Raw genomic sequence first — 20,984 nt, 5'->3', positions numbered from 1 at the left:
GTTCAATTGTCTTGTCTCTGATAATTAGTGTGCTTGTATTTGTTGATTCGCACGCCTAGTTTCCATTGCGCTTTTGGATTTTGTTTTGTTTTATATATTTTTATTTTTTTTTTACACTCAATTTGAAGCCAAAAAAAAAAAAACACAATGCTTTTCAAGGGATCAAAACATACGGATTTGTCCGACACTTCAATTTCAAATCACTCAAAACATTCCCAAAAGTTCTGGGCAGCAAAAATGAACAATTGTAACCAAACGTAACCATACATTTTCAACGGCTCCATTTAATTTCCCTGGTCATTTAGTTTTACACTTAAGTAAAATATATCATTAATTATGGTTAAATTATTCAAGATATTTTAATGTCTTCTGTTTAAAACAAAACGTTGCCGCTTTTGTCCACTGGAATGTTCGCAATGTATTCAGGATATTTTAATGTCTTCTGTTTAAAACAAAACGTCGCCGTCAGTGCCACGAGAGGGAAAAAAAAATGAACCTTTAACTCATTTAGTGCTGCTAGTTTTAGTTTTTATTCCATGTGTATTGAGAGGGGTCACTAATTCATAGCCTAGGGGCCAATTGTGGCCCACCGGTCAATAAGTGGCCTCAATTGGCATCTACAATGAGTTTTGACCGCATGCCTTTTGGGAATAAAAATTTCGATACCTCTACTTATGGAAAGCTTCTGAACTTGTGAAAAGCTTTGATGGGAGCCATTTTGTGCCTTTATAAGCAAAATGCTTCCTAGATAAAAGTAGTCAGGATTTACTCAATTTGGCTCACTAAAAGGGATAAATGAGGTCAAATGTGTCAATTACCTTTTGTTTTGGACATCAAGTAGTAATTGACTCAAATGTTATATATATATATATATATATATATATATATATATATATATATATATATATATATATATATATATATATATATATATATATATATATATATATATATATATATATATATATATATATATATATATATATATATATATATATATATATATATATATATATATATATATATATATATATATATATATATATATATATATATATATATATATATATATATATATATATATATATATATATATATATATATATATATATATATATATATATATATATATATATATATATATATATATATATATATATATATATATATATATATATATATATATATATATACATATATATATATATATATATATATATATATATATACATATATATATATATATATATATATATATATATATATATATATATATATATATATATATATATATATATATATCCATTAATACTACCGATAATTTATAATTTTAACTTAATATCTTTACATTTTTTTTCCTGAAAAAAATCTGCGAAGCTCTGAGTCCGCGATAGCTGAAGTGCGAAGTAGCGAGGGAACACTGTATATCCATTTGGGGGATATTTTTTTTAGACTTTTAAGTGTGTATAATCATTTGCAATATTCAGACTTGAAAATAAGAGTCATAAAAAAGACACAAAAACGATATTTTGATGCTGACAGATTACTTCATTTAAGAGAACGACGCTCTTTGAAAGAACAATTTTGTCGTCGCCAATGATTAGGCGTTGAGGAAGAAGGAAAAAAAAAGAGCGGATAGCAAACCAAGCCGTACAAATACACCGCAAAAAAAGTGACCCTTTGAGAGCTCCTCTGTTCTTCCAGGAAGTTTGGGAAGAGGAATCGATGAGTCTCAGTGAGTCAAGACATCGGTGATGCAAATGTACGTGTTTTCACCAGTGCAATCGACAATGTCCCACGTTGCATCTGTAAAAAAAAGTGTCCATTTAATGGCATAACAACTTTGAAAAGTGGAACCACAGACTTACCGTCCTCCTGCATCTCGACACAGGAACCAGTTGCAGAGTCGCTTGGCTCGCCACCCAACATACCAAAATTCGTCAAATCAAATTCTGAGCCATCAGTCCATAGGAAATCGTTATTCTGGAAGACATTTACAAAAAAAAAAAAAAAATGTGAAGATAAAAAAAAAGGCCTGCAGCTGCTGCTTAGTCACCAGAACACAATCAGTCTTGATTCCGTGCCATCGCCATTACGCTGCAAAATTGTCTGGAGGTGCTTTGCGCTTGCAGTAAAATTTGGGTTACTAGCTATTCATTTCGGGGAACTTTCCGACCAGTTCCTTGTTAAGCGCCGCTGTTGACGGTCCTCGACATCCAGTTCATTCATTTCCCACCGGTCAAAATGAAAGAATATTTGAATATATGAATTAACATTTCGAGATATCATTTTTTTGCACATTTTTCAAGAGCATAAAAATGTTCATTCACAAACTCTGCGATGAATCGTGTGATGCTTTTTTCAAAGCTAAAGTCCTCCAAGTGAATAAGCGGCATAGTGAACACCTGTTTTTATATTTCTTTATTTCTTTTTTTAACAATAGTGTCAGAAGATGTTGATAAACGTTTTTACCTCGATGGCGTCATGGAGTCCAATCCAAACAGCAGTTTCCTCACCACCAGCTTTTGACAGTTCGTTAACAAATGCATTTTCCAGGTCATTGTGGATGGAGACTAAATTTCCACCGAGGATATTGCAGACGCTCTGTGGCAAAAAAGAGATTTGTTTTCACTCGGTAGGTTGGAAATTTCCACTATGACTATCGATCAAGTTTTTTTTCCTTCTTACTTCTGCGTCAGCAAACACCCTTTCCTCACTTTGGTAGATGTAGCAGTGACAGTCCAAACGAGTCCAGTCTTTGGGACAGTTATTTTCTACGACAAAATCCAAATCTGGCCGTTAGAAGGAAATCTGGACAAATCTGCTTTCAATTCTGACAATTCCAACAACACCTTACCTATTTCTACTTTCTTAACTGCAGACCACTGTGAAGAAAAGTACTCTGTTAGTTGTTAACATAAATGAAGACAAAGGTTACGGCCTAAAAAAAATTAAATGTCATTGCTCTTCAAGCTCTACAGTTTTTCCCCCCTTCTTCCTTTTTATTTTGTATTTATTTTTATTTATTTTTTACCTAAAATGACCATCAGTGATGCATGCCACTATAAAAAAAAATGAACCCACGTCATAGTGTCTAATCATCTTTGTGCGGTTAGTGTAGTACCAAAGCCGCTAAATAATTGTTTGCAAATTTAAAGTCTTTAATTTTTTAACCTTTAATTGTCCCTCAAAACCAAAAGACCACAAAATATCATTTGTCATAAATGCGTATCGTTTTTTATGACATATCTTATGGCACAAAATTCATCTGGCTATATTGGATAAATGAGTTCAATTTTAGAAGACGATTTTAAAGCGGGAGGGATGAACATCCCCCCGTCGAGATTTTTTTTGACCCCAGTAATGTGCCAGTGTACGTCATTGGCATCTCCTGACAATGTCGGAATCGGTATCGGGAGCCCAAAAAAGGTTTTGCCGCACCATTAACAAGGAAATCAAACACCACAATGTAGGGGTCACACTTTGGCTCGATTCGGACTTACGACTCCAGTCAGAAGTCCGCTGAACATGCAGAGGAGGAAGAAGGAGCGAAGACCGAATGCCATCTGTGAAAGGAGAGCAAAACACATAACATTAGCTATCGGGCAATAAAAAATCTCATCCTCATGCTGAAAAAGTCCCTTGAAAGTGACTTTTAAAAGAAGGATGTTGTTACCTTTGCAGCTGTGATGCTTAATGCTGAGGATGCTGCCAATGCGTTCCTTTTATATGTTGCGCCAATGTCATCTTTGTGACAATAACACCACTTGTAATACCTGTTTAGTTGCAATTACCTAAACGTTGCACCACGGCTTTCTCAGGCTGTGTTGCGCAATGGCATTTACATGGAATCTGCTCAATCCCAAAAACTAGAGGCACTACTTTTATCGAGGAAGCATTTTGAGCAAGGATTATTTTAGTGGGCCTGTGGTTGTAGGTTGTGGAAACTTGGGTAAAGGGACGAAAATAAAGAGGCCTATTTTCGGGAGCTATATCGTGGGTCTCCTAAAACAGCCGACGGCTACTGTAAGATAACATTAAGATAAAATGACAAAGTCGCTTGGCAATTGCTTGTTCATATTGTATCATATTTCTCCCCCATTCTGCAGTCTGCTAATAAACCTATTTCCTATTAAATTGATCTCACTCTTTCTTAACCTGCTCCTGAAGTTGTATTTTCAGATCTATCAGCTACCATGCCGAGTTTGGCGGTTGCCGAGGCAAGAACTCTCGTCCGAGGAGTCCGTTCGCTGAGGGTATTGACACGGCTGTGTGTCCAAAGCGGTCCTCGAGGGCCGCAGATGAGTTGCCCACCCTCCGAACTCTGTAACGACCCATTTATTGAAAAAGTTTGATCGTGGAAGTTTGGCTCTATGAAAAGTAGATCTTGGAGCAAAAAAGTGTGAACACCCCAGCCCTACACCATCAGGTGGCTTGAATTATTCTTGAATGCTGTTGACAGATGGCTGTGTTTAATTTAGGATTTAAAAACTTTAGATTTTAGTTGATTAAATCTACTGTAGAAGCCAAAAAAAAGCTGTCAAAAAGCGCAAACAATAAGGTGGTAATTAAACCTGACGAGTCACATACCATTCTAGAAGGCAATGTCGACTATGTGACAGTGATACATTTGTCATTATGAGAAGAAGATTATTGCCGATGGGTGTGTCATCAATTGAGGCCCTAATCATCTTTACCGTAATAACCTTAATTACCATTGTTCATTCAGGTTTGGCTGAGAAAAATACTGAGGGTGTAAAAGCTGACGCAAACAGCCGAGCTGTACAAAGGTATCCATTTCATGTCATCTGCGTTTCACATTGTATCGGTCACAGTCTGGACAAAACAATCTATGACAATAACAATTTGTATCAACCAGGAATCTAACTTTCACTGGCGTCATGTCATTGATTAACGACAATTAATGGGGGCTACCAAGAGACAAATTGTTTGATTTTGGAAAGCGAGATTGTACGAAATGTGTTCCGAATTTTTTTTTTTTTACCTCCCGTTATTTAGAGAAATAGGGGAGGCATATTAACGTACAGTTGTGGTCAAAAGTTTACATACACTTGTCAAGAACATAATGTCATGGCTCTCTTGAGTTTCAAGTTATTTCTACAACTCAGATCTTTCTCTGATTGGAACAGATACTTCTTTGTCACAAAAAAAACATTCATGAAGTTTGGTTCTTTTATGACTTTATTACGGGTTAACAGAAAAAGCGATCAAATCTGCTGGGTCAAAAATGTACATACAACAACACGAATTAGCAATTCTGGTGACTTAGAAAGTTGTGTCAGTGAATTGTCAGTGAGTGATTATGGGTGACAAACTGGTGACTTCTCTGAGGCCATTTAAAGAGGGCTCATTGGATGCAAATGCCCACAAATGCTACAATGGGAAAGTCAAAGGATCTGAAAAAGCAAATCCTTTACTTCAACAAGTCAGAAAAATCACTTGGAGCCATTTCAAAGCAGCTGCAGGTCCCAAGAGCAACAGTGCAAACAATTGTTTGTAAGTATAAAGTGCATGGCACTGCCACGATCAAGAAGAAAACACAAGCTATCACCTGCTGCTGAGAGAAAATTGGTCAGGAGGGTGAGGATTCAACCGAGAATCACCAAAAAGCAGATCAGCCAATAATTAGAAGCTGGGGAAAGACCAGATGCAGGTGTCAGTGTCCACAGTCCACCGTTCAAGAAGGAAGCCTTTGCTCCAAAAGCGGCACCTTAAGGCCCGACTGAAGTTTGTTGCTGATCACATGGACAAAGATAAAACCTTTTGGAGGAAAGTCATGTGGTCAGACGAAACAGAAATCGAGCTGTTTGGCCACATTGCCCAGCAATATGTTTGGAGGATAAAAGATGATTATTAATTACAACATGCCTGCCGTCAAGCATGGTGGTGGTAGTATTATGTTGTGGGGCTGTTTTGCTGCCAATGGAAATGGTGCTTTACAGAAAGTAAATGAGATAATAAAGAAGGAGGATTGCCTTCAAATTCTTCAAGATGACCTAAAGTCATAAGCACAAAGATTGGGTCTTGGACGCAGTTGGGTGTTCCAACAGGACAATGACCCCAAACACACATTAAAAAAGTGGAAATGGAATGGCTACATCAGGCTAGGATTAAGGTTTTCCAACGGCTTTCCAAAGTCCTGACTTAAAACGGACTTAATATTTTTGAGGAAGCAGATTTGATCACTTTTTTTCTGTTCACCCATAAAAAAAGTCATAAAAGAACCAAACTTCATGAATGTTTTTTTGTGACAAATAAGTATCGGTTCCAATCATTATCAGAGAAAAATACGAGTTGTAGAAATAACTGGAAACTCAAGAAAGCCATGACATTATGTTCTTCACAAGTGTAAGTAAACTTTTGACCACAACTGTATACGAGTAACAATTTCGCGTTATTTCTCCAGGAATTGCCTTTTTCTGTGTTTCTGATTCTGTGTTTCTGTGTACCTAAATTGAAGTACCTTTCTTACAAAGATACAAAATGTTTTGTTTGAGTTGTGTGACATTATTAGATGATTTTGTGGGACTGTAGTTGACATCATGAACAATGTCATTTCTCTCATTCCTACAAGCCCACTTTCTCATGGATTCTTCTTTTTAATCACGCAATCATAGGTAAGACGACTATTGCATTGTCACCGCTGGAGTTTTCATAATTGCAAAGATAATTTCTTTTGTTCTTCTGGCTCCTCCCTGTTGGGGAACCAGTCTTATTTGGATTGGAGTGCAAAGACAAATGAGTAAACAATGACTATAAGTCTGAAAATATATACAAAGTACTGATTGTGTTTTATGGATTTATTTCCATTTTCAACAACCTGGTTTCACCAATGGCTTGTTTTTGTCGTTACCCTTTGGGTAATAACACGGCGCAAAAGTGGAGATTTCATTTCCCCAGCAGTGCCTCGTCATGGCCGGCTGGTAAGGCCTTCTTCACTGGTGGCCTTAAAAAAAAATCTGAATCATAGACTGATGTTTATGATTTAATATTGATGAATACTTGCAAATTGTCTATCAACTTCTTTTCATTGCTTTTCCGCTGGTTGCACTACTTCCAGATTGTGTTTTCATATTTAAGCAATTAACCAATCACATTTGGGCTATTATTTGTTGAGATGGTCAGAAATCTATACCCACAGGCCTTCCTAATCAGTACAGCGAACCCTGTTGCATAAAATAAGTGTAGGTAAAACCGTTGCTTTGACCAATCAGAATTCAATTTTGGCGACACTATGGCCTTCTAGCATGCGCAAAGACACGTCAGTGTTTTTACACCCTCTGATTGGATAGTGAGAGTATAGCCAGAGCTAGCAAATTGCATAAGTAGTGAGCTGCACAAAAATATATATTTTTATGTTGATTTAATAGCGTTTTTCTCAGCCCACAATGGTTGAAGGAGGATATGAAATGGATTTTGTTGGGGAAATGACTAGTGCCAGAAATATGACATCACCTGTGGCTCCTTTTGAGTAATGAAATAAGAGTGAGCAATTCAATCTGTACATGGAGAAAAAATCCAACGGTTACCATAACTAACACCCCTGCCATGTCCAGAGCGCCAAATGGTCGCCTGCTTATAAAACCATGAATGAATAACCAAAATGGACCTGTTTGGAAGACATCGAAGGACACAGACGCTATAGCAATTCTTAAACATGGAGGTGGAAAGAGGCTCAAAACATTGCTCTCTGGGCTGTTTCCTTCATATTTCAATGTTTTATCATTCCTTCACGCTTATCGTGGGCAGGGTCGTGGGGCGCTGCGGCCTATCCCAGCTGACTTTGGCCAAAAGGTGGAATACCCACCAGACTGGTCGCCAGTCAGTTGTTTTGGGTACTCAATGAGACAGACAATCCTTCGTACTCACAATCACAACGCTGCTAAGCGGGAATCAATCCCATGCTCGTCCTCGCTGAATTCACGGCCTACGCCATAAAGTTGTTGTGTCTAATCCTTTTTTTCTGGACTTACACAAAATTTTCAAATGCAGTTTTTTTGCACTTATTATTTTGAAAGAAAACAGAGTGAACCTTTTTGGGTTCGGCAACCAAATAATTTGTTGAAAAAAACAGACCTAAATCAAAACTTGGGTTTTGATTGTTTTCAACTATTTCCACCAATTATTTTTTTCCAGTTTTTAACTGGATAACTTTGATACACTTTGAATTTCGTTTTGACCAATTGGGGTGACACTTTTGCAGTAAATTGAAAACAAAAAGTTGTTTGGACTACTGCTTTTAAAAATGAAAGATTTGCCTCCAGACTTTGAATTCTAACAGTTGAAATGAATTGTGGTAACAGGTGGCCATTGACTATAAAACAAAATGTCAAACACATCATTAAGTGGTTTCTTACAATGCAGCCAGACAAGGTGCATTCTTTGCAAAAACAAACTCTCATTGTTTCCTTCAGTTCTATTCACGAAGAGCCAGAGTGACAGCCGGTAATTAGTTGATGCATTTCTGCTATTATTTCACACCTATGTGATTACACGCAAATGACTTTTAACTCCGGTAATTCCCCACAACTGCTAATTCTACTGTCAAGGTTACCAAACTAACAGCTGTTCTTGAAAATTGAATACAAAGGCTTACGATAAAAGAATAGGATTCCTTTTAACAATTGAGAAAATGGAAAAGATGCAAGTAATAGAGCCTAACCCAAAATATTCCAGTTGCCAGAAAAATACATTGTAAAAACAACTACTAAATGACATGGTTATGACTATGTGATTAAAATATCGGTTGCAAATGGGGATGTTTGATGTTTCGTAACTTGGATTGGATAACTTTATTCATACCGTATTCGGGAAATTCCATTGTCGCAGTAGCAAGAGGGTGAGGATGCAGAAATAAGAAAGGCATTTTAGACATAAATAGATAGGTAATAAGTTAATAAATAAATACATGAATAAATATATAAATAAGTAACAGTGTTGCTGATTATATATACATATACATACACATACACATACACATACACATACACATACACATACACATACACATACACATACACATACACATACACATACACATACACATACACATACACATACACATACACATACACATACACATACACATACACATACACATACACATACACATACACATACACATACACATACACATACACATACACATACACATACACATACACATACACATACACATACACATACACATACACATACACATACACATACACATACACATACACATACACATACACATACATACACATACACACACATACATACATACACATACATACATACACATACATACATACACATACATACACATACACATACATACACATACACATACATACACATACACATACATACACATACACATACATACACATACACATACATACACATACACATACATACACATACACATACATACACATACACATACATACACATACACATACATACACATACACATACATACATATATATATATATATATATATATATATATATATATATATATATATATATATATATATATATATATATATATATATATATATATATATATATATATATATATATATATATATATATATATATATATATATATATATATATATATATATATATATATATATATATATATATATATATATATATATATATATACACATATATACACACATACATACAATGTTAAATCTACTCACCCCTCACTGGAGCTATGTAGTATACATTTTTAACAGTCCAATTGGCTAACCTGTTTCTCCACATTTCCTGCCAAAAAAGCCATTTGACTCGGTTTCACCTGACACTGCATTGCACATGAAATGTTACAGTAATAAAAGAACTACAACAATATGGATATGAAGCTGGTGACAAACAAGCTTCCTATGCTAATTCAAGCACTCATCAATTTAAGTATGACTTTTCAGACGGAAAACTTCATGTGGACTGACGGCACAATAAATAATTACGATAACTTTGCAACTGGAATGCCGAGAGATGGAAGTGGCAATTGTATTGGGACGTCACCAGGTAAGTGACATAAAAGTTTTAAATTAGTTAGGAATTCCATGAACTGATTTTTGTTTTCTTACAGTTGGAACATGGGGAAATATACAATGCAATACAGCCCAGAACTGTTTTTGCATCATGGAGGCAGGCCACTAGGTCATTCTTCTTAAAATCCTCTCTTTTGTCACAATAGAGTTGCTTCATCATGACGAATCAGTCAGACAATATTGACCTTTTGCGATGTCTGTTTCAGCATTCACATATTTCTTTTATTCTTCCACCAATCTCAATTGAAGAAATAAAATAAAAAAATTCCAATTCAATATCCTGTTTTTGGTGTTTTTTCAGAGGATTGGAACGATTTAATTTGTTTTTAGTTCATTTCAATGGGAAACATTCGTTCGAGTTACGAGAAGATTGAAATACGAGCTCAGTCCCGGAACAAATTAAACTCGTATGTAGATGTACCACTGTATTGGTTTGTTTTCAGGTATCAGTTCATTAGATGACATTGATCGAACAATCGCTTTTCTTCATGATACATTTTGAATGCTTAAACAATGAAGATACAAGATTTTCGACAAACTGTTCATACGCTAGAACAGACTTGGGCAAACTTCGGCCCTCGGGCCACATCCGGCCCGCGAGGCCTTTTATTCCGGCCTGCCGACATGTCCAGTCTAGAGCAAGGATGTCATGCTCGGGTTGGTTCGCGGGCCGCTTAACGTCAACTTAATTTCACGTGGGCAGGACCATTTTAGATATAACATTTAGATATATAAATAGATATTAAATTGATTAAAATAACTGGATTTAAATCCCTGAATATTGCGTTTTTTATAGATCTAAAAAATATATATATTATACACAGAAAAAAAATTACAATTATTGATTTAAGAGGGGGAAAATCCAGAAATTTAATATACACCTATACCAGGGGTGTCAAACATACGGTTCGCGGACCGGATCCGGCCCGTCTGGTGGTTTGGTACGGCCCGGGGAAGAAAGCTGCATTGTATAAAAAAAATGAATTTTCTTTAAAATGTGTAGTTCTTGTATTATCTGCTAGAGGGCGCAGTGTTTTAGTACGTGCAGACAACATGAATTGACATTAATTTATGTTCTTATGTTATCCTCTTGTTCATAATATATTGTTCATTATGTAAAAGGAAAATTCTTTTAATAAACATTTTGATAATTTACTCATTCTTTGCACTAATTATTAGTATTAGTGACTAATACAAAGGAAAAAAATGGGCTTATTGTTAGTTCTATGTAATTTTGCAATGAGCTTACTGGTCCGGCCTGCTTGAAATTAAGCTCTATTCGGCCCACAGCCCAAAGGGAGTTTGACACCCCTGATCTATACTCTTCATAATTGATTTGATCCTAAAACAGAAAGTCGGCACTCATGATTTACTTTCCCAGGCCACACAAAATGATGAGGAGGGCCAGATTTGGCCCCCGGGCCACCACTTTGACACGCTAGAGGGATAGTACCATTGTTAAAGAGGCTGAGGACGTCAGTCCCATTACCGTCATCCCATGTCACGGACTATCAACAAATCACGACCAATATCTTCAGTCTCATTATTACTTCCGTAGAACTGGAAGAAAGGGATATGCCGTGAGCGCCCTTCTGGGAGCTCTCGTGGGAGAGAAAAAAAACAACCAGTTGGACCCAAATAGGTGGCAGAAAACTGCATTCGCCATTGTTTACATTACCCGGCCTATATTAATTTTCCTTTTTATCATATTTGCTCTTTGCAAAGGGTCATCGTAAACATAAATCAATTTTTATTCGTCCAATGGAGAGAGAAAAAAACATTACACTTTAGTTTGGCCTTCCTTAATGTTAGACTGAATCCAGTGCAGTAAGCATAAGAAATCAATTGGTGGTGCTAATGCACTGCAGTAGTTTGCAAACTGCCGCCACCGACGAAAACGAAGAAGGGGCGCTGACGTTTCGAGTTCCACGTTGGCCCGGACGTGGCAGTCGGTCCGGAATCTTATCCATTAGCAAGCTGAACAACTTCGACATTTTAACTGCTTTCATAAGGATAAGGATTTTCACCACATAATCGAAAATTATCTCGCAGTCATGGGCCTGACAATATCTTCAATTTTAGGTCGACTTTTCGGCAAGAAACAAATGCGCATTTTAATGGGTGAGTATGGGCTAAAAGCGTTAGGTTGACGGTTAGCTTAGCTTAGCCACTCGTCAAAGGAGCTCGACCGGTACTTTCGAAAAGTTCAAATATATTCACTAGGGCTCATCCCACGGGAATTTACAGTATTGTCGAAATAGATGTGAAATAATAATGTCAGGACTTTGTTAATAAGTAATGACAGATAGGCAAAAACTGACAGTCCGATGGAAATCCGTTTTTTTTTCTTCTTTCAGACGGAGAACGATGCAATCTTAATGAACTTTTTATTCGCTTCATCTCACGTGATGCAGTTTAATTTTCAGTTCTAGCTGTTTGAATATCAATATTTTTCGGTATGATGTTGCGCTTTTCTATATCGGTTCCTTCATGTAATAATAGATCATAGTTTTCCTGTTATCTTAACGAAAGCAGCTAACTCTGGTAGAGCTGGGCTTGTCCATTACGCAATGTCGGACATGTCAGCATCCAGCTGACGTGACGTCAGATATTTATTTCACAACATTCCACCACAGTTGGTCTTGATGCTGCTGGAAAAACCACCATCCTGTATAAACTGAAGCTTGGCGAAATTGTAACTACCATCCCAACTATAGGTAGGAAGACCTGTTCAATGGCCAAATAAATCATCTTTTCTATGTATTAAAGTATGTTATTTTGATCAGGATTCAATGTGGAGACGGTGGAGTACAAGAATATTAGTTTCACAGTGTGGGATGTCGGTGGCCAGGACAAGATTAGACCCCTGTGGCGACATTACTTCCAGAACACGCAGGTATGAAAGATAGCAACGGGCCAATATTAAATCTATTTTGTCGGTTGCTGATTGAACGCGCTAATGTCTTAGACTGAAGTCGGGTGAGGAAATGTTTGCGGTCATTGAAATATTAATTAAGGGTTAGAATTAGCATCTATTTATTTGTTTACTGCAAACATACTCACTAGTGTTGGAGTGAGTTTTTTGGCTCCTTGTAACCGTTGGTAACGGTGCCAGTATCACAATTTTTTAATTTTTAAGTGTGCATATTTATTTATTACTGAATGTTTTTTTTTTTTTGAAGTCAGACATTACTTAACTCATTATCTTCCATCGAAAGCTTTAAACATTCAATCCCCTTCTAGTAGTGCTGAATTTTTATTCACATTTGTCTCATTTTGTCTGAAACACGTCCATAATCTGTGGTTTGACAAAATATTGTTCATTTTAGTCTAATTTAATAGGCATCTATTTACATACTGTATTGCGAATAAAGTATTTTAGTATCTTTCCTAACCAAAATAGCGATATGTAAACAAACAAATTGCTCTACTGATGTAACCTCGGACAAGAGGAAGATTAGATGAAAAATTTGAGTGTATATATTTTTGTTTCTGGGGCAGGGCCTTATCTTTGTTGTGGACAGCAATGACCGAGAGAGAGTGGCTGAAGCTGCTGATGAGCTCTCCAAGATGGTGGGTATTACAGTTGCCTACAAACGCCATGCATATCGACCTAAACTCCTGTTTGCGTTCCCAGTTGGGCGAGCAAGAGCTTAAAGACGCTGTGTTGCTGGTGTTTGCCAACAAACAGGACCTCCCCAATGCCCTGAGCATCAGCGATATCAAAGATCATCTGGGTCTCAATAACTTGAGGAACAAAGAAGTAAGTAATCCCCAACGTCATAACGTAGTTACCTTCCTATACCATTTGCCATACAAGCTTCGCAATAACTATCTGACATGACAGTAATCTATGGTATATTATAATATAATTATTTCTTTTATGCACAAGTTTTTTTTTCTTATTTGAAGACTATTTTGCAAATTGAGGAAAAAATATAATTAATTTAATTTTTTGGTTTTGGGACCTCACATAGGTTAGCTTTTGGCTGATACAGATGGCAATCTTCGTCAAAGTTATTTGAACTAGTAGGAATAGAGGAACATTCCCAGTTTAAATGGATTGATCGTCTATTTCCTGTCAATGGGTGTTTTCAACATCAATTGTGACCTAAAATGAGAATTAATGAGTTAAGCTAATAACTTTTGATTGAATATCCACTGCTGAAAGCACTTCAAAAAGGGAAAACAAGCTTCCTCTAAACGAAAAAAACTAAAAAAATGTTGCTTTTTGAGTGCCATTGACATCACTTGACATCCAACTCATCATCATCCATCTCTGCACTTTGTTTTGGCAGTGGTACGTTCAGGCAACCTGCGCCACCCAGGGTACCGGCTTGTACGAAGGACTTGATTGGCTTTCCAACGAGCTTTCCAAGTAGAAGCAAACCGGACGACAGGATGAGAGCGTGAATTTTTCCACGGACATTCAACATTTGGTCTTCCAGCTATGGAGGACACGGCTGGTGGCCAGTATTTTTTTTCTCTCCTTTTCATGGGCTGGCTGGGTGGGGTTGTTTTCTTTTTATTTCACTGTACGACCAATCTGTGTGAGAGTCACCAACTGTGCAGTTTGACCACTTGTGTAGTAATTCCAGTCAGATAAGGTTAGGTTCTGTAAAGTTCTTCTAATGGATTTGGACCAGTATTGCAGGGATTCGTCCTTCAAGTGGAACATTGTGCCTTCCAGACTCTCTTTTTACTTCATGCTTTAACGCCCACATCCTCCTGCGATACTTGTGACTTAAAGAAAATGATGTGGTTTTTTTTTGTTGTCATTGTTCTTCTTCTTCTACTCCCAAACAAATGGTTTTCCTTCAAAATCAAAAGTACTTACTCCCTATTGTCCCGATTAACAAAGTTTCAGCTCTAACAAAGAATTATTAAATTGCAGAAGGATTATGTATTGATTACTGAAATTGTTTGCATGGCTTTTTTTTTGCTTGTGATGTTTGCTAGCAGTACTTAATTAGTATGGCATTTACATTCCAGCATATGCTTGCAGACCTTCAAATCTGTGACTGTTTATAATGTGGATTTGCGTTCAAATGTTTTACAAATAAGGTCACAATAAAGACTTGAAAATAAAATTGTCGCACAATTTTATGATAGAAAATGAGCATTAACCTTAAATCTAACAAAAGCGGCATTTACACTAGTGAAAGAAATTTACATCCAATCTATTTTGACTGCGGGGATGACAGCGACCTTTCGCCATTTATGTAGTTGGTTTAGCAGCCTAATGGAGTTTGCTAATAGTAGAAACCAAAATAAACTAAAATGACTTCCAAATTTTTCTGGTCAATCTTTTTTGTTTGTTTGAATGATCACTTCCATCCCCTCACAGTTAAAAAAATTGACTTGTACTCTGTGGCCTAGGAAGGCATTAATGCATCAAGACGGAAATATTTAAATAGATGTCCATGGTTGTCAAAATGGGTTAAACTGACCTACCAAATATATCAAATAATGATGCAACCTGAAACTATCCAGTACAAATACATGCAGCACCAAAGTATAAATATCTTTGGTTCAATGTAAAAATTGCAAATTGACATTTCAGATTGCTATATACTAAATTAGCACAATGCTATTAAACCGAACTCATACTTAAGACTAAAGCATTTTTGTCCAGCGTCAAAAGCAAGGAATGAGTTAACGATGTTACTTTGTTTTATAAGTGGAGTCGCTCACATTAACATCCTTCACTTCCTACACCACAACATTCTCACATGCTATTCAACTTTCATCACAACTAACAAAGGTTTTCTTCCACCATCAGCATATGTATACCAAGTTTGCATGTGAGAGTATAAGCACTATTTAATGTCTAATGCATTTATGACGCTAATCAGGATTAGCAAATCTGGGTCAGCTTTGTCTACCTAACCAGGAACAGATAAAAGGAGTCAGCCTTGAAAGACAAGTGTTCTGCTATTTCATTTTTTTTTTTACTTTATACACTTGGATCGGATTAAATACAACTCATGGGAATTAATACCATTTCCGGCTGACATAATTGGAAAGGTAAGGGAAGGAATTAACAATTTCAGTGTCCTTGGTGGTCTATTTTAATTGAATTTCATTATTAGGACAAATAAAAGAAAGTTTTCATTGCTAGTGTATTTAAAAAAAACAATACAATAACTTATGCCACAACTAAGAAAAAGTGCTGTTGCAAACCAATTACAGCAATGCTTTAAAAATAAGCACAAAAACTACACTGGATGGTAAGGAAAGGTATAACTGAAGGGTTTTTAGCAGGACGGATCTCTAATTAATGCGTCAATGGCAGGAAATGCGTTAACTTGACTTACCCAAGTAGTAGAAACATTCCTCCTCCTTCGTGGTGTAGGATGCAGACGCTGAGACCACACATTCCCGTTCCTCGACCATCTTACTCCCAAGCCCGGGAGAACCTTGTCAAGGCTATACCGTCCAAACTTCTGTGTCTGCTGGCCTGTGGTGGAGTAGACTGCCGTTATGAGGGACCAGAGTGTTGGAAGGCCAACCAGCAAGTCATCAGAGGCATTTTCTCATCATGGTAAGAATATTCGATGATTACAAAACCTGGCCGTGTGGTTATCATGTACTTTGATCGCAGGGTGACTGATGACATCGTCGCCATGGCTCGGCCATCCAAAAGCTTAATCGATAAGTACAACATCGTAGAGCAATTTCACAGGTATTGAATTTAGTGCATCTTTAATATGAAATGGCCAGTCGAAAACATTGTCTTTTTTTTAATCATGTGGCTTCTTTGCTAGATTAAACATCAAATCCATCATCAACATGCAAATTCCAGGAGAGCATGCTCACTGTGGACCCCCTTTGGACCCTAAAAGTGGCTTCACGTACTCACCGCAAAGCTTTATGGAGAATGACAGTAAAATCCTGAATAGTATACTTAACTCATTGCCACAAGTGTGCACAATGGCTGTGAGAGAGTGTATATTTTATAGCCTCTTACTTTCTCTTCAAATCTAAAGTTTAGTGTGGAGGGGTTCATATTTTTTTAATGATTTTTTTAATTAAACACTAGAGATTAAGATATCTTGGCTCAGGCTAATGTCAGTTTTTAGTGATGTCTGGTCATCAGTTAGCCAAATTCAATTCTTTTATAGACCTGAAAAAAGGAAATAGTAAAGTATTTTATGAGTACTCAAAGCAATTTTATTAGTTTTTACTAAAAATGAAGGTAACAATATTTTACAAAAAATGTAAAAAAAAAAAACAAGTAAAGTGATTTGAAGGATGTTTGTTGATATAGTAGTATTGATCAAATCTTGGGGAAATTAGGTTAAATGTGGTCATTGAAGAGATTTCTCGCTAGCCCATTTACCTGGAATTTGCTGGTTAAGCAATATGATGAGGAAAGAAAAGTTTAAAGTTGACTGTTCTGAAATATGGCCACGCTTTGAATTTGTCCACTTAGGTGAAAAACTGCCCTCTCTGAGTTTTCTTGTTCATAGATCTCCACCTGAGCTGATTTTGGGCTAGAAACAACCAACATAGACTAATGTAATTCCATAGAAGCACTACATTATCCTCCATTTATAGAGTGGTTATATTACACTAGATTTCATTGGTTCCTTTGTGACACAGCAGTGTGCATTCATTCCTTGTCTCTAAATATGCTAAATACTCCACGTGCATGTGTCAATTTTACAGTTTACTTCTACAACTTCGGTATGCCGGACTTCAGCGTGTCTTCCCTGGTCAGCATGATAGACGGCGTGAAGGTGCTGGCTTTCGCGGTAGGCGAAGGCAGGGTCGCCGTGCATTGCCACGCGGGCCTCGGCAGAACAGGTTGGGGTTATCGATTATATCCCGACAAGGACGGCTGGTGCCTTGCCGCCATTTTCTACTTTAACTGCTCCACAGGCGTCCTGATAGCTTGCTACCTCATCTACACTTTGCGCATCGGACCCAGCGAGGCCGTCCACTATGTGCGGATCAAGAGGCCGCGCTCCATACAAACACGAGCACAGATCAGCCAAGTGTTCGACTTTGCCCGACTGCTCGGCACACAACTGGTTCAATACCCGGACCTAGGCCTGCGACACGGAGCCCCCGTCACTCTGCAGCATCACCTAAACCGCCAGGCGCTCCTGCTGCACGGCCAGGAGGCCCGCAGGCTCAGATATGTACCCAAGGTCGGAACTTGGTTGTAGTAGACACGGCTAACAGTTATTAATCCCTCATCTCCCTCCACTATCCACCTCATCAGGTGGTATACCTCCTATGCATGCACCTCTGCCGCTTAGCTGCGGGACTTCCCGCCACTCCGGAGATCGATGCCGAACTCACGAAGAGATCTTCACTGAGAATCCTGACCAGAATCGTGAGGGAGACCCTGGAGGCTAAACAGTTCCTGCCTTTGCTGAGGGAGCGTCACAACCCCACGGCGTCGGATTCCGTGTCATCCTGGGATGAACCACTTGGATTCTTGGAGAGAAAGCGAGACTTTCTACGGGACAAGCGTAGCTACAGTGAATCTGATCTCAGCAAGATGGAGATCAATGAGGTTAAAAGCCCAAATAACAAACTGCATAATGGAGAAAGAAGGCACAAATGCAAAGAGCCACAACATGAATGTAAATAGGCATGCCAAGAATGCTAATTGCCACAACGCGAATGCAAATATATTTAGTACAAACTTTTAACACGTGCCCTAACTTAAAACAATTATTTAATTTAGGGTAGTCCGAACACACAAGGGAAAAATGTTTGTTTTTAAAAACATTGATTCTTGGCGGAAGTACATTGATAACTTATTGGGAGTTGAAGTATATCAATCTTTTATTATAGGACCTAGTGATGAGCCCCTGGTGTGAACTAGAGCTAACAGGACCTGATCTGCAACCACTTCAGTCCAAAGACATCTCAATTTCACCAAACTTGATGAACAACAAGCACTTTGACACATTTTTTCTGCAGCAAAGCCACAACCTTGCTCACAACAAGGCTCAATCCAAGTACAGCTCGAACATTGAGGTAAAATACTGACCAGTTTAAAGTCGGCGATGAATTCTCAGACATGACGATATCTTCCTCCATCCACAGTTGTCCAAAAGTACACTCAATTCCCGACCGACCTCGGTGACTCGCAACATTGCCAGGGCAATGGCGGACCAAGGTCCGATTGAAGATAGCGTTCTGCAGCGCTCATCACTTCTTCAGGTACACCTGGACATAAAAAAAAAAAAAACATTCCAAGGTCAGACATGTACTTTCTCAATAGGAGGAGCTGAACAGCAGCGAATGTGGCTGGGCTCTTGTGGTGACCGAGTTGGATCCTCGGGTTCTTACGTGTTTGCTGTGGACCTGGCTGGAGAAGCTAAAAGTCAGTTGATTAATAGGCCTATTATTACCAATAGAGAGCTATTTGGTGATTTTTTTAAAAATCTATTCTTGTTCAGCACTGTAAATATGTTTTTTTTTTTTTAACTGGACTGACCATTTAAGTCAGAACGGCTATCTGGCTATCGATATTGAGAACCAAAAATTGCTGCAAAACTAAACTTTGCACAGGAGCCTGTTCTTGGAGCTGCAGATCTCATAAAGTTGAGTTGTGCAGGAAACAACAAAAACCCACTTGATGTCCTCAAAAAGGTATAAAAACATCTTTGTATCTGACACAAGTTATTATTTTCAAATCCAGCCATTTTATTGCACAAAAAAAATGCTACGAAGCTCGTCATGTTCTTTCAGTCACAGAAACACACCATCTATTGTCTATTGAGCTGCGTCAACTCGGTGACCAGTTTGTGCCCACACAGAGAAGAGGCCATCCTGCTGCGGCTGATAAGAGCACTGACAAAGGTAACAAAATAAATACTTTACTATCCTGCGATGAGAGAATGCCAGCATTTGTCTTTATTACTCAACAGCGGCCTCAAGAGGACATGGAAAGCCTTGCAAGTTTAGCTAGTCTCCTGAGGGGGCATTTGAGAGGCACGTTCCGCATCAACCGTTGCATCCGGAAAGCCTGCAGCTGGGACGCTACACTATGAAGTGGACTAATTATTGAGAATTGGCCCAAAAATACTACAGGTGACTCTAGTTGCCCCTAAACGTATAGGAAGTACCCCAAATGCGTCAAAAGCAATGGGAAATGACCCAATACACTGAACATTGCAATTAAATAATGTGGAACAGAAACATTGTTTTATTTCATCCAGCAATAGCTTGTTTTTTTCTGTTTAATAGCTTAATAAGTATTGTGAGCTATAAATTGGTGCTATTGATATTATTTGACAGTTCCATAGCATAATCCAAAGACATACCTTGTGCACAATTTGGAATGAACCATGCCACAGTTTGTTTGTTTGCAATGATACAAAGCATTTAAGTTGCCCCTTTAAAAAACGATTTGCCATTTTCTAAACTATCAAATTTAACTTCATGTAATGAGGAAGTTTATGTCATGCATCCCATTCCAGAAAATATGATAGTTTGGTATATTTTTCAACATTGCTAAAGCGAAGTAGACCACATCACCGAAAAGTTTCTAACTCAAAAACTACTATTTTCCAAAATACTTTGGACTCAAATAGTTAAATCAGGTAGCTACGAAAAAACAATAAAACAGTTGCTTCTCTACATTAGCGTGTTTTCAAACTAGAACCTATAGGGCCGAAATCTTTAGTATTCTGGAAGTAGTGCTAAATCACTACTTGGTACTAATTCAACAGACGTTTGCTCCACTTTGCAAATGACTGATGCATATTATTGTGAGTATTAACCTGGAAAAGCGCAGGTAAGGGCATGATTACCTGTTAAATTTCCGTCTTGATCACGTTCTTGTACGAGGAGCGACTTTTCACGTTTGACCAAGAAGCATTGGTGACGTCACCGACCCGGCTGCAATCAGCGTCGGTCGTGCGCGCGCACTGTTAAATCAACACA

General features: G+C 37.6%; 3 protein-coding genes across 7 annotated transcripts; 2 read left to right on the top strand and 1 right to left on the bottom strand.

Annotated features, from left to right (window-relative positions):
• Positions 1 to 1,527: 1,527 nt before the first annotated feature.
• LOC144187617 (snaclec botrocetin subunit beta-like) lies at positions 1,528 to 20,961 on the bottom strand. Of its 3 annotated transcripts, XM_077710635.1 has the most exons (9): positions 20,852 to 20,961; positions 19,084 to 19,262; positions 16,391 to 16,533; positions 3,504 to 3,566; positions 2,858 to 2,885; positions 2,689 to 2,774; positions 2,473 to 2,604; positions 1,869 to 1,983; positions 1,528 to 1,806 (listed from the first exon to the last, which is right to left on the bottom strand). In XM_077710635.1, exons 4-9 carry the CDS (start codon positions 3,564 to 3,566, stop codon positions 1,733 to 1,735), a joined length of 498 nt encoding a protein of 165 aa, XP_077566761.1. In that variant the 5' UTR covers positions 16,391 to 16,533; positions 19,084 to 19,262; positions 20,852 to 20,961; the 3' UTR covers positions 1,528 to 1,732. The 3 variants fall into 3 exon arrangements, with proteins under 3 accessions (XP_077566761.1, XP_077566762.1, XP_077566760.1); XM_077710636.1 differs by lacking the exons at positions 19,084 to 19,262; positions 20,852 to 20,961 and having other exon boundaries at positions 16,391 to 16,556; XM_077710634.1 differs by lacking the exons at positions 16,391 to 16,533; positions 19,084 to 19,262; positions 20,852 to 20,961 and adding an exon at positions 3,677 to 3,713.
• LOC144182080 (ADP-ribosylation factor 4-like) lies at positions 11,981 to 15,163 on the top strand. Its single transcript, XM_077710232.1, has 6 exons — positions 11,981 to 12,194; positions 12,710 to 12,790; positions 12,860 to 12,969; positions 13,575 to 13,646; positions 13,711 to 13,836; positions 14,372 to 15,163. Exons 1-6 carry the CDS (start codon positions 12,128 to 12,130, stop codon positions 14,453 to 14,455), a joined length of 540 nt encoding a protein of 179 aa, XP_077566358.1. The 5' UTR covers positions 11,981 to 12,127; the 3' UTR covers positions 14,456 to 15,163.
• LOC144187523 (protein tyrosine phosphatase domain-containing protein 1) lies at positions 15,954 to 20,161 on the top strand. Of its 3 annotated transcripts, XM_077710626.1 has the most exons (13): positions 15,954 to 16,100; positions 16,429 to 16,617; positions 16,678 to 16,758; positions 16,841 to 16,959; positions 17,745 to 17,882; positions 17,958 to 18,229; positions 18,304 to 18,600; positions 18,885 to 19,070; positions 19,140 to 19,256; positions 19,318 to 19,419; positions 19,608 to 19,688; positions 19,788 to 19,898; positions 19,967 to 20,161. In XM_077710626.1, exons 2-13 carry the CDS (start codon positions 16,430 to 16,432, stop codon positions 20,087 to 20,089), a joined length of 1,815 nt encoding a protein of 604 aa, XP_077566752.1. In that variant the 5' UTR covers positions 15,954 to 16,100; position 16,429; the 3' UTR covers positions 20,090 to 20,161. The 3 variants fall into 3 exon arrangements, 2 of the variants coding, with proteins under 2 accessions (XP_077566752.1, XP_077566753.1); XR_013324872.1 differs by lacking the exon at positions 19,967 to 20,161 and having other exon boundaries at positions 19,542 to 19,688; positions 19,788 to 19,862; XM_077710627.1 differs by lacking the exon at positions 15,954 to 16,100 and having other exon boundaries at positions 16,112 to 16,617.
• Positions 20,962 to 20,984: the final 23 nt, after the last annotated feature.

The sequence above is a fragment of the Stigmatopora nigra genome, chromosome 2 (assembly GCF_051989575.1).
Source record: "Stigmatopora nigra isolate UIUO_SnigA chromosome 2, RoL_Snig_1.1, whole genome shotgun sequence".
In the NCBI taxonomy this organism is placed as follows: Eukaryota; Metazoa; Chordata; class Actinopteri; order Syngnathiformes; family Syngnathidae; genus Stigmatopora; species Stigmatopora nigra.
The sequence above is the reverse complement of the archived record's forward strand: the minus strand, read 5'-3'. Positions and strand labels throughout refer to the sequence as shown.

Excerpts from the sequence above, each read along its gene's own strand:
- LOC144187617 (XM_077710635.1), bottom strand. The coding sequence starts at position 3,566 with ATGGCATTCGGTCTTCGCTCCTTCTTCCTCCTCTGCATGTTCAGCGGA. Across the intron at positions 2,605-2,688 it reads GGGTGTTTGCTGACGCAGAA|AGCGTCTGCAATATCCTCGG; the intron begins GTAAGAAGGAAA and ends TTTTTGCCACAG. Across the intron at positions 1,807-1,868 it reads TGTCGAGATGCAGGAGGACG|ATGCAACGTGGGACATTGTC; the intron begins GTAAGTCTGTGG and ends TTTTTTTTACAG.
- LOC144182080 (XM_077710232.1), top strand. The coding sequence starts at position 12,128 with ATGGGCCTGACAATATCTTCAATTTTAGGTCGACTTTTCGGCAAGAAA. Across the intron at positions 12,195-12,709 it reads ACAAATGCGCATTTTAATGG|TTGGTCTTGATGCTGCTGGA; the intron begins GTGAGTATGGGC and ends ATTCCACCACAG. Across the intron at positions 13,647-13,710 it reads CTGATGAGCTCTCCAAGATG|TTGGGCGAGCAAGAGCTTAA; the intron begins GTGGGTATTACA and ends TTGCGTTCCCAG.
- LOC144187523 (XM_077710626.1), top strand. The coding sequence starts at position 16,430 with ATGCAGACGCTGAGACCACACATTCCCGTTCCTCGACCATCTTACTCC. Across the intron at positions 17,883-17,957 it reads CGCGGGCCTCGGCAGAACAG|GCGTCCTGATAGCTTGCTAC; the intron begins GTTGGGGTTATC and ends ACTGCTCCACAG. Across the intron at positions 19,071-19,139 it reads AGTACAGCTCGAACATTGAG|TTGTCCAAAAGTACACTCAA; the intron begins GTAAAATACTGA and ends CTCCATCCACAG.